This window comes from Heterodontus francisci, chromosome 11 (assembly GCF_036365525.1).
Source record: "Heterodontus francisci isolate sHetFra1 chromosome 11, sHetFra1.hap1, whole genome shotgun sequence".
Classification (NCBI taxonomy): domain Eukaryota; kingdom Metazoa; phylum Chordata; class Chondrichthyes; order Heterodontiformes; family Heterodontidae; genus Heterodontus; species Heterodontus francisci.
The window spans coordinates 83,596,805-83,614,003 of NC_090381.1; the positions used below are offsets into that span (position 1 = coordinate 83,596,805).

A 17,199-nucleotide genomic window follows, 5' to 3' on the forward strand; every position below is an offset into this window, starting at 1 on the left:
AACCTTGCACAGGCCAGGTTGTAACATTTTGGGATTTCTGGCTATTTCACAACATAAAGCTCTTGGCACGTTATATTAAATCAAGTTTACCTCACAAGACATTAGATTCACAGAGAGGCCAAGGACTGGAGAGGAAGAATGATGGTGGTTGGGTGTATTAGAGCTGGATGGGCCAGTTTGCAAAATGGTAACTGTAACCTATCATTTCAACTTGAGGCGATGGGAGTGAATCTAGATGTTCCAGTTGATCATACTCACCTATTATGTTCAGGTGACCAATTCAGACCAGGACAGCAGGAGCAATCTTCCAGGAATCTCCATCCAGGGAGGCAGTGGTTAATCTGATTGGCAGTTCTACTGGCCAATTCCTATGCAAAGATCAGCAGGCAAGGTAGAATGGTCAATAGCATTTAGGTATAGTAGACTGTGATAACAGTAAGGGTTAACTTGGATTAAATCGCACACTGGATGCACAGAAATACAAGGCCAGATATTTAAATATTTAAATATAATAGGCTGGCCTGGGAATGGCCTGTTAACAGCTGGACAGAGGCCCAGATGTCTAGTGAAGGTGCTGGGGTTATAATGAAGAATAGACCACAGCGTAATAAAAATCCAAAAGAGATAAGAAAGTGAGGATTCTGAAGACCATCAGAATTGGTTGTGTGTTTGAAATGTCCAGAGAACAATAAACAGGTATTGTTATGAATTAGCATGCACAAAAGGAAGGTAGTCTGCATTAGTGTTTCTCAAAATGTCATTTGTGAACCACTAGTCGTCCATAATGTAAGTTATTGACTCGCCACGGCCGAGGCCATATGAGAACAGGCCAGAACCCTCATCCCCACCACTCGCGTGACGTCACACAACCAGACCAGCTCCCATGTGTGCGGCACGAGTTGTCATATATCAACAATGTAGTTTTATAAGCAAGATTTATGTTCCTGTTACAACATACAACTGCAAGATCAGATTTTCAACAGTCATGGGGCTGAAAGCAACAGAACCCCACATGAGACTGAAGATCTGCAGTTTGGAACCAGACATCACCTCATTGGTGTCTCAACAAAAGCAGCACCAATCTTTCCATTGATTCTGATGAGTTTATTTGCGGTGGCAAGTGAAAGCAGGTGGGGTACAACTGGTAGGTTGTTCATGGGCTCTTTTCCGTGCCTGAATGGCCCACGGATGAAAACATTTGAAAACCTCTGGTCTGTATGACCTTGACGCACATATGTATGGACCCCGTGTGCTTACAAACAAACCACAAGGAGCTAGGAACTTTGAGTATATTGAAACCTGCAAATTAGACAACTTAGGGTTTGGCATCAGCTGCCCTTTATTTGCAGGTGTCCCTATTTACAAAATGATCATTGTATGCACTGTAAAATATTTCAGTGGAATGGGGAGTTCTTGCCCAGCATCCACAAGGGCAGAGAAACCGCTTTATCCCTTGGGCCGATATAAGGAAGAGAGTGAGGAAAGATCACAACCCTATTACGGCTTATGCTGTCTATCAGATAGTGCAAGATCATGTGCCACCATTCTCAGTCAATAGAAACGTGAAATGCTGGGGCGGCAAAAAAAAATTGAGGAAGAAATCGTGACCAATTTCAGGAAAAAGATGCTTCTGTTAAAACTGTTGAAAGGGTTTATGTTAAGGAAAACAGGGCATGAAAACGATTGAAAAGTCCTGAAAATAAATTTTAAAAAGGACAAACCTGGAACTAGAGAGAAATAGGGTAAAAGGAACAACAGGGGAAGCAGAATTTATTTTTAATTAAATGGTATTGAAATTTTTTGTTTTAATAGTTTATGCTGGTTTTAGAATTATAATGCTACTTTTGATATCTCAGTAGTTTTATTACTGCAATATCTGCCTAATACATTGTTGGAGAACTTGGAAATCAGCCAGTTCAGAAACTGGAATTTTCCTGGATCTGCTAACAAGCCAAGTGCGAAGAATGTAAATTTGCAATAAAAGGTTGCTATAAGCATCAAATACACACGTGTTTACTGCATTTTTGCTTCATACTTTCTGTATTTTTCTCTTAAAATCAGTGCTGAATTACATGAAAGGTTATCAAAAATTGATAAAATGAAGAAGAGGTATGAACTTTTGATGATTACAATGAAACCGCCTGAAGGTGAAGAAGAACGATCTCAGGCCTATTATGTCATTAAGGTAAAAAGTACATAGTATATTTACAGATATGGCATTTGGGAAAATGGAAAATGTTGATATATTTTTATTGCCATTAAGAAACCATAGATGCTTCTCTGACCTCTGAATGGATGTTGCAATAAATTACCTACTTCAATGCAGTGAGAAAATAAACACTTTCAAAGGAAAGTCCTTTAACTGTGTTAAATATATACACTATTGCAGTTAATTTACTTTCTTCTGTGATTGTACAGTTCTTTTTCATGCCAGTTTGCTCCCTTTTCATTCTCCCTGAAGGTGTTGACAACTTGTTGTGGATTGGTTCCGTAGCCTCTGCAGCCTTACTGTTAGAGTCATAGAGTTATACAGCACAGAAACAGGCCCTTCAGCCCACTGTGTCTGTGCCGGCCGTCAAGCACCTAACTATTCGAATCCCATTTTCCAGCACTTGGCCCGTAGCCTTGTATGCTATGACGTTTCAAGTGCTCATCTAAATACTTCTTAAATGTTGTGAGGCATATGTTATTCATGTATGACCATCAAAACCATTTGCAGTTTACTGGACCACGGGGCATGAAACCTGATCATGTCCTGAAAGTACCAACAGTCGCTCCCTGCAGAAATAGGGATTTACCCTCCATAATCAAGGGACACTGAGACCAACAGTAGTGTCCTGATAATCATTCCTGCTGAAATAAGCTAACTGCAGAGACAGGGGATCAAATGTGGTCAATTTTTCTGCAAGTAATATCACGAGTCATTATGCATTTGATTACATGAATTGACAAAGAACAATGATATTTAACTAGCTATTATGAGATGTGTAGAACAGTCATAGTGAACTGTTCCATGCTTTTTTTTTCTGTTTACATGTGATTAACAGACTCTTTGTTAAAAATCTGTTCATGGGACTGAACATCGCTGGCAAGGCCAGCATCTGTTGCCCATCCCTAATTGCCCTTGAGAAGGTAGTGGTGAGCCACCTTCTTAAACTGCTGCAGTCCATATAGTATAGGTACACCCACAGTGCTGTTTGGTTTTTGGCCCTGCAACAGTGAAGGAACGGTGATATAGTTCCAGGTCAGGATGGTCTGTGGCTTGGAGGGGAACTTGTAAGTGGTGATGTTCCCATGCATCTGCTGTCCTTGTCCTTCTAGGTGGAGGAGGTTGGAGATTTGAGAGGTGCTGATGAAGGAGGCTTAGCGAGTTGCTGCACTGCATCTTGTAGATGAACACAAGAACTGGGAGCAGGAGTAGACCATATGGCCCATTGAGTCTGCCCAGCTATTCAATATGATCATACCTGATCTTGGGATTCAATTCCACTTTCCCGCCCACTCACTACATCCCTTGATTCCCCGAGACCAAAAAACTGTCTATCCCAATGTATTTAACAATGGAGCATCCATAACCCTCTGGGGTACAGAATTTCAAAGATTCACAACCCTTTGAGTGAAGTAATTTCTCCTCATCTCAGTCCTAAATAATCGGCCCCTTATCCTGAGACTGTGCCCCCATGTTTTAGATTCCCCAACCAGCGGAAATAATCTCCCAGTGTCTACCCTATCCAGCCCCTTGAGAATCTTATATGTTTCAATGAGATCCCACTTATTTTTCTAAACTCCAGAGAATACAGGCCCAATTTACTTAGCCTCTCATCAGAGGACAACACCCTTGTCCCAGGTGTTATGAAAATACTTCAATTTTTTGCTAACTTTTGAGGACTTGTGTTTTAAAAATGAAAAAAGGAATCCATATATGCTGGAATTTGTGGGTTTTTTTAAAAAACGGTCATCATAAGGTCTTTTGGACTTGTTTGCAAACAAGTACTGGAAGTCACTTGTCTTCAGATAAATACCCAGCAGGGGCTTTTTGCCTTGGAGAAGATGTTTACAGAGAAGTGACAGGCCAAGATTTATAGGGGTCAGGAGGCTTGACTCTTGAAATTGTTTTTGGTTTCGCTTTGGACAGGCAGTTGGAGCCTTAAAAATCAACCTGAAGGGCAAAACCCAAATTCAGCCTTTCCCATCTCTTTGAAAAGTCTGCCAGTTTTTCCATCTCTTTGAGAAGCTCTTAGAAGCGAGTGTAAGAAATAGAGAAATTGATGATGCATTCCTCCTGAAAAGTCTGCCTGTAACCCCGGTTGCCACATTGCTCTTGAGATGCTGGAAAAACCTGCTGGATAAATCCTCGACACTGCCTGACCTAATTGCTCCAGAGAAAGATCCCAGTAACAGTTGTGTACCTGTATTTGGGATGCCAAACCAAAAAAGGGACAACGAACATCTTTCCATATCTTCTCTTTTTCCTTCAAGAATTAGCAAGTATTTGGCCAAAGTATTCTTTTTTGGTAACAGAGCTCTAAAAAGAAAATCTATTTCTTTCAGTTAACCGGTGTGTGCGAGGGGCTAAGGTAAACAGGAACTTACATATTTCAACCTGTGTGTTAATGCTTTGCTTCGTTACTGGTTATGTCTTGTTCTATAATAAACTGATAATTTTGTTGTTTATTAAAGAAACCTGGTTGATGCATTTTATTCTGGGATGAAAATAGAGTCGATGATTGACCGTATCGGTAACTGGGTAAACATTTAAATATATATTTTGACCTGTGGAGAAGTGGATCTAGAAACGATAGTGCACTCTTTCTGCCTTGGTCGTAACATATAACTGGGGGCTCTGTGCGGGATAACCCATCGCTGCTGACATGCAATTGTAAGTGGGTAATAATAATTGAAAAAAGGAAAAGTTTTTTTAAAAACGGGATTCTTGAACATTAAAGTTTACCCTACCGGAATGTCTTAGTTGCTACGACCTTTCTGGGAAAAGAGGATGTATCCCTGAGCGATTTGAGAAACTTAACCAAGGTTAGACAAAAGGATTTGGCAGACACGTTGGCATTGGAGTTAAAACCAGGAGCTAAGAAAGCAGACATAATTGAAGTAATAGCACAGCATTTGCAATTGGAAGAAGGCAGCAGCAAACCAGAGGGTAGTGCAATTGAATTAGCTAAAATTCTGTTACAGATGAGGCAGCTTGAACTTGAAAAAGAAAAAGAAAAAGCAATGGAAATGAAAAAACTTGAGCTTGAGCTGTAAAAAGAATTGGAAAAACTTAAGCTTGAACAGGAAAGAGAATTGACCATGAAAAAACGTGAACTTGACAGAGAGCATAGGGCAAAAGAGAGAGCATTTCAAAGAGAAAGAGAAAGAAGGGAATTCGAAGTTAAAAAGCTAAAACTAAGCCAAAAGAGTGGCCTTGGCACCAAGGAAAATTCTGGTTAGGAAAAATCAGACTCCAGCCCAGGATCCAGTGGAGAGCTGTTTAAATTTGTACAAGCCGTCCCGAAATTTGAGGAAAGGGACATAGAGGCATTTTTCATTTCTTTTAAAAGGATAGCCAGACAGATGCAGTGGTCAAAGGAAAGCTGGACACGGCTTATGCAAAGCAGGTTGATGAGCAGAACTCATGAAGTTTACACCATGTTTTCTGAGGAGGCTTCTGCAGATTATGAGATGGCAAAAAAGGCTATTCTTGCTGCTTATGAGTTGGTCCCTGACACTTACCGGCAGAAATTTCAGAACCTCCGGAGACAGTCTGGGCAGACATATAGAATTTGAGAGGGGAAAGCAAATTAATTTTGATCGTTGGATGCGGGCACTAAAGGTATAAGAACCACGCATAAGAACCTTAGGGAAATAATACACCTGGAAGAATTTAAAAATTCACTCCCTCCGTTAGTAAGAACCCATAGAGAACCAGAATGTTTCAACAGCCATTCAGGCAGTGGAAATTGTTGATTAGAGCTTGTTTATAAGCCCAAACCCTTTGTCTGTCACCCCAACAAACCCGAGAAGGATAGAAGGTGGGAGGGTGAAAGGAAGGCAAGTAGCCGGGGACAAGAAAGGACAGCTGGGAATGCCCCGGGATCTCCTCCTCAGGCCAGAAAGGAAGATGCTGAGGGTGGAAGTGAGGTCTGTAAGCCTAAGTGTAACCATTGCCACAAGGTGGGACACCTTCATGGAAGTTTCAGGGTAGACCCATGGGATTTATTGGGGTACACAAAGTCAATGCAGAGAAAGGGACCCTGACCAAGAGTATGACAGATCAGGCTGTAGCTCTGACTGCAGCTGTACGGCCAAGTACAAAAACCGCTTTGAGTGCGGGGGCGTGAACAAGATACCTGAGAGTTATAGGGAATTCTTGTCAAAAGGAAAAATAACTCCTTAGCCCTCAAGTGAGGCAGGTAAACCCATAGTTAGCCACCCAAACTCTCTTGCTGGGAAAAGACATAACTTTTCCACCAGAGAGCGCACTGAATGCCAAGGTTTTGGTGGGGAGTATATACCCATACCTTTTTATTGGGTGCGCCTAGAGTGTGACCGAATGTCTTGAATGGTAGCTGTAGGAGTTGTTCATAGTTTGCTTGGAGACAGAGTTGACCTACACCTGGGGAATGATTTGGCCGGAGTGAAGGTAGTAAGTGACGTTAAAGAGACAGAACAGTCGCAGGAAAAGGTTCCAGGAATTTTTCCTTCATGTGTAGTGACTTGAGCAATGGCTAAACAAGTTCCATTGTCAGAGATGAAATTGGCACTACGGTCAGATAGTTGAATATCTGAAACTTACATTGGGGTTTGGATAATCCGAAGGAAATGTTCAATAAATCTTCTCTGATCAAGGCTCAGCAAGCTTATCCAGAGTTAAATAAAGTGGCACAATCAGCTCTAACTGAAGCTGAGGCAAAAGGAGTTCCAGAAGGCTACTCTATTAAAAATGGGATTCTGATGAGGAAGTGGAGACTTCCTCACAGACCTGCGGACGAAGAATGGATGATTGTTCACCAGATAGTGGTACCACCCGAGTATCGCCAGGGAATATTAAGGATAGCTCACGAAATTCCCATAGCGGGACATGTGGAGATTCGGAAGACCCAATCATGTATCAGTTGACATTTTTACTGGCCAGGTCTTTCCAAGGAAGTGGTGCAGTTTTGTAAAGTGTGCCGTATGTGCCAGATTGTAGGAAAACCGTAACCTAACATAAAACCGGCACCTCTAATTCCCATACCAGCTTTTGGGGAATCATTTAGTACGGTGTTGGTAGACTGTGTAGGACCTTTACTGAAAACAAAAGCGGGACACCAATATATACTTACTGTCATTGATATGGCTACTCGGTTCCCGGAGGCCATTCCCTTGAGAACAATTTCTACTAAGGTAGTGGTAGAGAAGTTAACCCAGTTCTTCACTAGATATGGATTACCGATTGAGATTCGGACGGATCAAGGTTCCAATTTTATGTCTAAACTTTTCCAGGAAGTTATGGATAATTTGATATAACACAGTTACAGTCTTCAGCATACACCCACAGACACAAGGGGCTTTAGAAAGGTACCATCATACCCTCAAAACGATGATCAGGGCTTACTGTCATGAATATCCCCATAATTGGGATAAAGGGCTAGAATTTCTTTTGTTTGCCAATAGGGATTCACCTAATGAGTCTACTGGTTTTAGTCCTTTTGAATTAGTTTATGGGCATGCAGTAAGAGGTCCTCAAAAATAATTAAAGAAAGGTTTTTAGAACAGAGAGATGAATCTTCTGTGCTAGATTATGTATCCGTGTTCCAGGAACGGCACATGAGAGCCTGCAAAGAGGCTCAGGAACACCTCAAAGCTTCCCAAACAACTGTGAAGAAATGGGCAGACAAGCATGCCAAAACACAAACATTCCATCCAGGGGATGAGATGTTAGTATTACTCCCTTTACAGGGTGAACTGCTGAAAGCACGGTTCAGTGGTCCATACAAAGTGGTCAAAAGAATTGATAAAGTAAATGATTTGATTGATACCCATAATTGCCGGAAGAAGAATCAGTTGTGTCATATCAATATATTGAAACAATATCATCGCCAGGAGGAGGATAAGCAAACACAGGTATGTCAGGTAGTAAAGACAGTGAAGGATGAGAGGGATAGTGAGGATGAGGCAGAAGGAGGCCTAGGCAATTCTCAAATTGAACCTCCTACTATCTACTTAGCTAATACTTAGGGCACCGCAGCCTCACAGCTCCAGCGACCCGGGTTCAATTCTGGGTACTGCCTGTGTGGAGTTTGCAAGTTCTCCCTGTGTCTGCGTGGGTTTCCTCTGGGTGCTCCAGTTTCCTCCCACAGACTTGCAGGTTGATAGGTAAATTGGCCATTAGCAATTGCCCCTAGTATAGGTAGGTGGTAGGGAAATATAGGGACAGGTGGGGATGTGGTAGGAATATGGAATTAGTGTAGGATTAGTATAAATGGGTGGTTGATGGTCGGCACAGACTCGGTGGGCTGAAGGGCCTGTTTCAGTGCTGTATCTCTAAACTAAACTACTGAATTGTTAGGGAGATTGGACACTCTGCTTTCATATTTAGATGCAGAACGGGAAGACCAAACAAGGCTACTCATGGCATTTAAAAGAGTCTGTAGGGACATGCCAGGGATGTACAACCTTAGCCACACATGATGTGGATGTAGGGGAATCCTTTCCTATATCGCTTAAGTCCAAAGTAACAGGCCCAGGTGAAAGCAGAAATCCAATATGTGCTGGAAAAACACCTAATTGAACCCAGTCAAAGCAGCTGGAGTTCCCCAATGGTGTTAGTGCCTAAACCTGATGGTTCAACTAGATTCTGCATATTCTGCAGCAAGGTTAGTGCAGTAACAAAGGTTGACTGCTACCCAATACCTGATGAAAGGTCACAAACCTGAAACGTTAACTCTGCTTCTCTCTCCACAGATGCTGGCTGACCTGCTGGGCATTTCCAGCACTTTCTGTTTTTATTTCCTACCCAATACCTTGCTTGGAAGACTGTATTGACAAGAGTGCGCAGTGCCAAGTTTCTTACAAAAATAGATTTGTTAAAGGCATAGTAGCAGGTTCCTTTAACACCCCGAGCTAAAAGAAATATCGGCCTTTGTCACACCAGATGGTCTTTTTCAATGCCAAGTGATGCCATTCGGTCTAAAAAATGCCCCAGTCACTTTTCAAAGACTAATGAACCAAGTGGTAGCCAGTGTTCCTGTGTGGTTTACCTTGACGATGTGCTGGTATACAATGACACTTAGAAGGACCACTTGGAACAACTATAAGCTATATATGTTTAGAAAATTACAATTGGCTGATTTAAGCCTTGCCAAAAGTGATTTTGCAAAAGCCAGAGCAACTTACCTCAGGCAAGGACATGTGTTGCCAGGAACAGCAAAAGTACAAGCATTGGTGGAGTTCCCCACCACTAAGACTAAGTAAGAAATCATGAGGTTCTTGGGGATGTGTGGTTTGTACTGCAAGTTTGTACCAAATTTTAGTATGATAGATTTGCTACAAAAAAAAAACCAAGGTAGTGTGGTCAGGAGAGTGCCATGCATCTTTTGAGAGGCTGAAAGCCATTTTGATTAATGAACCAGTGTTGGGTGCTCCAAATTTCACTAAGCCCTTCAAGGTAGCAATTGATGCTAGTGACCTGGGTGTCAGTGCAGTCCTGTTACAAGATAATAAATCAGGCACAGAAAGGCCAGTGGGTTACTTTTCCAAAAAGCTAAACCAACACCAAAAAAGATACTTAACAATGGAAAAAGAAACCCTAGGCTTATTACTAGCTCTTAAGCATTCTGAAGTCTATGTCCGCCATGTCTACAGAGAGACACTGGAAAAGCGATCATAACCCCTAGCCTTTGTGGAAAAATTCAAAAACCAGAATGCCAGATTTTTCCGATGGAGTTTACTATTACAACCTTTTCACTTAAAGATTACCCACATTGTGCGGCAAAATAATGTGATTGCAGATGCTTTATCCGGAATTTGGCTTTGCTTTGAGTTATCTGAGTGCAAAGATGGTACAAAGCAGAACTGTATTAGCTACAGGTAAAGAGTAAATGAGAATGAGTGTGTAACTGTGTTTTAATATTTTTTCAACTTTTTTCCCACACTTTATAATGAAACACATTTAAAAATGGCATTTTATTCCTCCAAGGATGGAGGTGTTACGAAAGTACTTCAATTTTTTGTTACATTTTGAGGACTTGCATTTTCAAACTGAGAAAAGGATTCCATAGATGCTGGAATTTGAGTTTTTTTTAAAAGAAAGATCATCGTAAGGTCTTTTGGATTTGTTTGCAAACAAGTATTGGACATCACCTGACTTCAGATAAATACCCAGCAGGGGCATTTTGCCTTGGAGAAGATGTTTACAGAGAAGTGACAGGTCAAGATTTATAGGGGTCAGGAGGCTTGACTCTTGAGATTGTTTTTGGTTTCACTTTGGACAGGCAGTTGGAGTTTTAAAAATCAACCTGAAGGACAAAACCCTAACTCAGCCTTTCCCACTTCTTTGAAAAGCCTGCCAGTTTTTCCATCTCTTTGAGCAGCGCTTAGAGGCAAGTGTAAGAAATAGAGAAATTGATGATGTATTCCTCCTAGAAAGCCTGCCTGAAACCCCAGTTGCCGCATTGCTCCTGAGACGCTGGAAAAACCTGCTGATATCCTCGATGCCGCCTGGCCTCTTTGCTCCAGGGAAAGATCCCTGTGACAGCTGTCTACGTGTATTTGGGACACCAAACCAAAAAAGGGACAACTGACATCTTGCCATATCTTCTCTTTTTTTCTTCAACAATTAGCAAGTATTTGGCCAAAGTATTCTTTTTTGGTGACAGAGCTCTAAAAAGAAAATCTTTATTTTTTCCGGTGTACCGGTGTGTGTGTGTATGAGAAGCTAAGGTAAACAGGAACTTTCATATTTGAATCTTTGTGTTAATGCTTTGCCTCATTACTGGTTATGTTTTGTTTTATAATAAACTGTTAATTTTGTTATTAAAGAACGTTGGTTGGTGTATTTTGTTCCGGGATAAAAACAGAATCCATGATTGGCATTGGTAACTGGGTAAACATTTAAATATATGTTGTGACCTGTGGAGAAGTGGAACTAGAAATGACAGTGCACTCCTCCCGCCTCAGTCGTAACACAGGGACCAATCTAATGAACCTTCACTGCACTGCCTCCAATGTGGAGCCCAAAACTGCACACAGTATTCCATATGTAGTCTCACCAAAAACCCTGTACAATTGTAGCAATACTTCCTTATTCCTGTACTCCAATCCCCTTGCAATAAAGGCCAACATGCCATTTGCTTTCCTAATTGATTGCTGTACCTGCATGTTAACTTGTTGCATTCCTTGTACAAGCACACCGAAGTCTCTTTGAACATCGACATTTACAAGATTCACACCTTCTAAAAAATGTTCTGCTTTTCTATTCTTACGACCAAAGTGCATAACTTCACAATTCCCTATATTATACTCCATCTGCTATCTTATTGCCCACTCACTTAACTTGTCTATATCGCTTTGCAGCCTCTCTTTGTCCTCCCCACAGCTTGCATTTCCACCTACCTTTGTATCATCAGCAAACTTAGATTCTCTTCATCTGCATCATTAATATAGATTGTATAAGTAGCTGAGGTTCCAGCACCAATCCTTGCGGTACTCCATTATTTACTGCCTGCCAACTTGAAAATGCCCCGTTTATGCCCACTCGTTGCTTCCTGTCTCTTAAAGAATCATCTATCCATGCTAATATATTACCCCCAACTCCATAACTTGTCTACTTTTGTGTGACACCTTATCGAATGTCTTTTGGTACACATTGGTGCCACTATGTGCCTCTGGTGGAGGGAGTGAAAATTTAAGATGGTGGATGGGCTGATGATTGAGAGTAGACTGATGGAGCGGTAATTAGCCAGATTGGTTTTGCCCTGCTTTTTGTGGATAGGACATACTTAGGCAATTTTCCACATGGTCATGTGGATGCCAATGTTGTAACTTGGCCAAGGGATGTGGCTGGTTCTGGAACACGTCTTCAGTACTATAGCAGAGATGTTGACTGGGTCCTTAGCCTTTACTGTATTCAGTGCCTTCAGTTGTTTCTTAATATCACATGGAGTGAACTGAGTTGTTTTAAGTGGCATCTATGATGGTGGGGACCTCAGGAGGAGGCCGAGATGGATCATCCACTCAGCACTTCCAGCTGAATATGGTTGTAAATGCTTCAGCTTTGTGTTTTGCACTGACTTGCTGGGCTGCCCCATCATTGAGGATGGGAGTGTTTGTGGAGCCTCCTCCTCCGGTTAATTGTTTAATGATCCACCACCACTCATGACTGGATGTGGCAGGACTGCAGAGTTTGGATCTGATCCTTTGGTTGTGGGATCACTTAGCTCTGTCTATAGCATTCTGCATGCGCTGCTTAGCTTGCATGCAGTCCTATATTGTAGTTTCACCAGGTAGGCCTGGTGCTGCTGCTGGCATTCTCTCCTACACTCCTCATTGACCCAGGGTTGCTCCCCTGGTTTGATGGTAATGGGAGAGTGAGGGATATGCTGGGCCATGGGGTTGCTGGTTGTGGTTGAATACAATTCTGCTGGTGGTGCACAGCGCCTCATCGATGCCCAGTTTTGAGCTGCTAGATCTGTTCTGAGTCTATCCCATTTAGCACTGTGGTTGTTCCACACAACACGATAGAGGGTGTCCTCAGTATGAAGATGGGACTTCCTCTCCACAAGGACTGTGCGATGGTCACTCCTATTAATACTGTCATGGACAGAGGTATCTACGACAGGTAAATTGGTGAGGACGAGGCCAAGTAGGTTTTTCCCTCTTGTTGGTTCTCTCACCGCCTGCCACAGGCCCAGTCTGGCAGATATCGGCCAGCTCACTCAGTAGTGGTGCTACTGAGCAACTCTTGGTAATGGATATTGAAGTCCTCCACCCAGATTATGTTCTGTGTCCTTGATACCCTCAGTGCTTCTTCCAAGTGGTGTTCAACATGGAGAGCACTGATTTCATCAGTTAAAGGAGGGAAGTGGGTGATAATCAGGTTTCCTTACCCGTATTTGACCTGATGCCATGAGACTTCATGGGGCCCAAAGTCAATGTTGAAGACTCCCAGGGCCACTCTGTCTGACTGTGTACCACTGTGCCATCAACCTCTGGTGGGTCTGTCCTGGTGTTGGGACAGGACATTGTCAGTAATGTTGATGGAGGAATCTGTAAGTTATGATTCGATGAGCTGTGAGGCTGTTGCTTGACTAGTTCTCCCAATTTTGGCACAAGTCCTCAGATGTCAGTCAGGAGGATTTTCAGAAATACTTTGCAGGATCAACTGGGCAGGGTTTGCCTTTGTCATTTTGGTGCCTCAGTTGATGCCAGGTGGTCCATCTGGTCTTGTTCTTATTTGACTTTTCTGTAGCGGTTTGATAGGCTACACCATTTCAGAGCGCAGTTAAGAGTCAACCACATTGCTGTGGGCCTGGAGTCACATGTAGACCAGACTGAGTAAGGACAGCAGATTTCCTCCCTTGAAGGACATTAGTGAACCAAATGGCAATCTGGTAGTTTCATGATTATTAATGAGACTAACATTTTATTTGAGATTAATTAATGGGAATTTAAATTCCCCCAGCTGCCATGGTGGGATTCAAACTCATGTCTCCAGAGCATTAGTCCAAGCCTCTGGATTACTAATTGAGTAACATTAACACTATGCTACCATCCCCCGATACAGCAATAATGGAGTTGTTGACTAATGGCAATCAATCTCCCAAATATGAGTTCAGGGCAACCCTCACTGGTGAAAATGGGAACCTTAGGACCAAAGTCACCTGTTCCCCCTAAGCATGCTGCACTTTCAAAAATGTTTCTGCTGATTTCTTTAAACAGCCCTCAAAATCAAATACTTTAACTTCTAAGTCAATGGTAAGCATTTGTTGGAAATACTTTTATAATGAACCATTTTGGTTTCCCAATCTGCAAAATTTAGAAAGATTCCTCTGAAATATTTAAAATGCAAAGCAATTTTTCCCATTCCACTGTGAGTAGATTCACAGGAGCAATGCAGAATGGCATCCTTTCCAATCCTGCCTGCTGACAGGGCTATCTGACCTGAGAAATTTCAGTGCTGGTGAGTTCTGTTAATTAAGTAGGCCATTTGGCTCTTCGAGCCTGCTCTGCCATTCAGTAAGATCATGGCTGATCGTCTACCTCAACTTCTCCTTCCCGCATTATTCCCCATATCCCTTCATTCCCTTAGTATCTAAAAGTCTATCGACCTTTATCTTGAATATGCTCAACGACTGAACATCTACAGCTCTCTGGGGTAGTGAATTCCTAAGATCCACAACCCTTTGAATGAAGAAATTTCTCCTCTTCTCAGTCCTAAAGGGCTGACCCCTTATTCTGAGACTGTGCCCTCATGTTCTAGACTCCCCAGCCAGGGGAAATATTTTCTCAGCATCTACCCCATCAAGCCCCTTAAGAGTTTTATATATTTCAATTAGATCACCTCTCATTCTTCTAAATTCCACGGAATAAAGGCCTAGTCTACTCAATCTATCCTCATAGAACAATCCCCTCATCCCAGGAACCAGTCCAGTGAACCTTTGTTGCATTCCCTCTCAAACAAGTATGCCCTTCCTTCAGTAAGGAGACCAAAAACACAGTGCTCCAGGTGTGGTTTTACCAATGCCCTGTATAATTCTAGTAAGACTTCTTTATTTTTATACTCCAGTCCTTTCACAACAAAAGCTAACATACAATTTATCTTCCTAATTGCTTGCTGTACCTGCATGTAAACTTACTGTAATTCGTGTACAAGAACACATAGGTCACTCTGAATGCAAACATTTCAGCCTCTCAAACATAGAAAATAGGAGCAGGAGTAGGCCATTTGGCCCTTCGAGCCTGCTCCGCCATTCATTATGAACATGGCTGATCATCCAACTCAGTAACCTGTTGCCACTTTCGCCCCATACCCTTTGATCCTTTTAGACGCAAGAGCTATATCTAACTCCTTCTTGAAAAAATACAATGTTTTGGCCTCAACTGCTTTCTGTGGTAGCGAATTCCACAGGCTCACCACTCTCTGGGTGAAGAAATTTCTCCTCATCTCAGTCCTGAAAGGTTTACCCCGTATCCTTAGACTATGACCCCTGGTTCTGGACTCCCCCACCATCAGGAACATCCTTCCTGCATCTACTTGCTGTGTGCATCAAGAAATATTATGCTTTTTTTTTCTGACCAAAGTGGATAACGTCACATTTTACCATATTGTATTCCATCTACCATGCTCCTGCTCACCCAACCTGTCTATATCCCTCTGAAACCTCTTTGCATCCTCCTCACTGTTTACTTTCTCACTTAACTTTGTATCATCAGCAAACTTGGACACGTTACACTTAGTCCTCTCATCTAAGTCATTAATATAGACTATAAATAGCTGAGGCCCAAGTACTGATCCTTGCTGTACTCTGCTAGTTACAGCCTGCCAATCCAAATACGTCCTACTGGTCTGCTCTCTGTCCATTAAGCAATCCTCAATCCATGCTCCAACCCCAATCCCATGAATCCTAATTTTGTATAATGACCTCTTGTGTGTCACCTTATCAATTGCTTTTTGAAAATCCAAATACACTACATCCACTGGTTTCCCCTTGTCCATCCTACTATTGGTTGTGGAATATGTGTTTTCCAACTCATAAATTCAAGACTTGGAGGCTGATAGTGCAGTTGAGAGTCATAGAGAGATACAGCACTGAAACAGGCCCTTCGGCCCACCGAGTGTGCTGCATTCAGATGAAACAATAAACTGAGGTCCCATCTGCCTGTTCCAGTTGTTCAGGAGGACATCACGGTACTACTTCAAGACCAAGAAGGTTTCCTGAAATTCTCATCAACATTTGTTCCCCAACCAACACCAAACAGGATAAGTGGTCATACTTTATTGCTGTTTGTGGGATTTTGCTGTGTGCAAAATGGCTGCCATAACATTCAATTCATTTCTGAGACAACATAATGTGTAATATAAATGCAAGTTTTTTCCTCATTTCCTTTTACCTTATTGCATTTAGGCTGCACAAGAGAAAGAGGAACTTCAAAATCAGGGGGATGAGCTTGATACTAAAATTTCCAAAAGTGAAAAAGAATTAAGAGCCTTGGAGAATACATTGCAGCTCCTCAACAACCAAAATGCAACATATCAAAAATCTTTCAGCAGGGTCACAGAAACAAGTATGTCCTTTCCCATAGCTTGTAAATGAGTGATAATTGTTCTTTTTTTAAAAAACTGTGTTCAAATTATTGTAGTATCAATGCAAACTTCCTGCTTCATTTTTGCTAATGCTGTGTCTCATTAAAACAATTCCAGGAAAAATAGAAGATATGGATAAGGTACATTATTTTAGTACTGCCCTCCCAGACAGTAATTTTCTGAAAATAGGGTGAGAAGGTGAACCTGACTGTGTCCAATTCTATGATACAGAAGGGGGGCAAAAGCACCGAATATACAGTGCTGTTTCTAGTGCTCCAAACATGCATAAAATAGTTCTGAGCTTCATTTAGGCCAGGTGATTTTTTTCAGACATCTTTGGCAGCCACTGAAAACAGGGTTTAGACAACTTAATATGTCATCCAACGCCTGTTTTAGGACCCGTTTGGGAAATTGGGCTGCCCTGAGCGGAGGAGGTGTGGATGCGACTACCACCAAGATGAAAGTTAAAACATTTTTTAAAGCTTGATGTGGAGACAGAGGGATTACTCCTTCCCAAGGACCACTACCAGCCCATGATTATCTCTCGCACTCCCAGACATACCAGAGGGTTGCAGCTGGTGACCCAAGTTGGGACGCTGGCAATGGGTGAGCGGCCACTGGAGGAACAACAGGCACCGGCAGCTCATCTGAATTATTCAAATGAGACCCGAGGCCTAATTTTGGGCTAGTCTCAGGCCTCCCAGTTGGGGCATGTGCTTCATGATACAAAAATGGGCCATTATCTATTTTCCCTCACACAATTTACAATGTAAGAGCTTTGCTGATTCTTACTCACAGATGTCACAATTGCCCCGTTGAAGGTGCCCCACTGGAACAGGCGCTGGATTAGAGGAAATGGGCCATTATCAATTTTCCCTTGCACAATCTACCTTGCAATTATGATTGGTTTTATTTCT

The 17,199-nt window shown here is 42.1% G+C and overlaps 1 protein-coding gene across 1 annotated transcript in view; it reads left to right on the forward strand.

Annotated features, from left to right (window-relative positions):
* Positions 1 to 17,199, forward strand: part of ccdc39 (coiled-coil domain 39 molecular ruler complex subunit) — a 147,544-nt gene that overhangs the window by 116,083 nt on the left and 14,262 nt on the right. The window contains exons 14-15 of the mRNA XM_068041499.1: positions 2,062 to 2,185; positions 16,104 to 16,263. Of these exons, the coding sequence (XP_067897600.1) occupies positions 2,062 to 2,185; positions 16,104 to 16,263 (284 nt within the window). The remainder of the gene's footprint in view (positions 1 to 2,061; positions 2,186 to 16,103; positions 16,264 to 17,199) is intronic.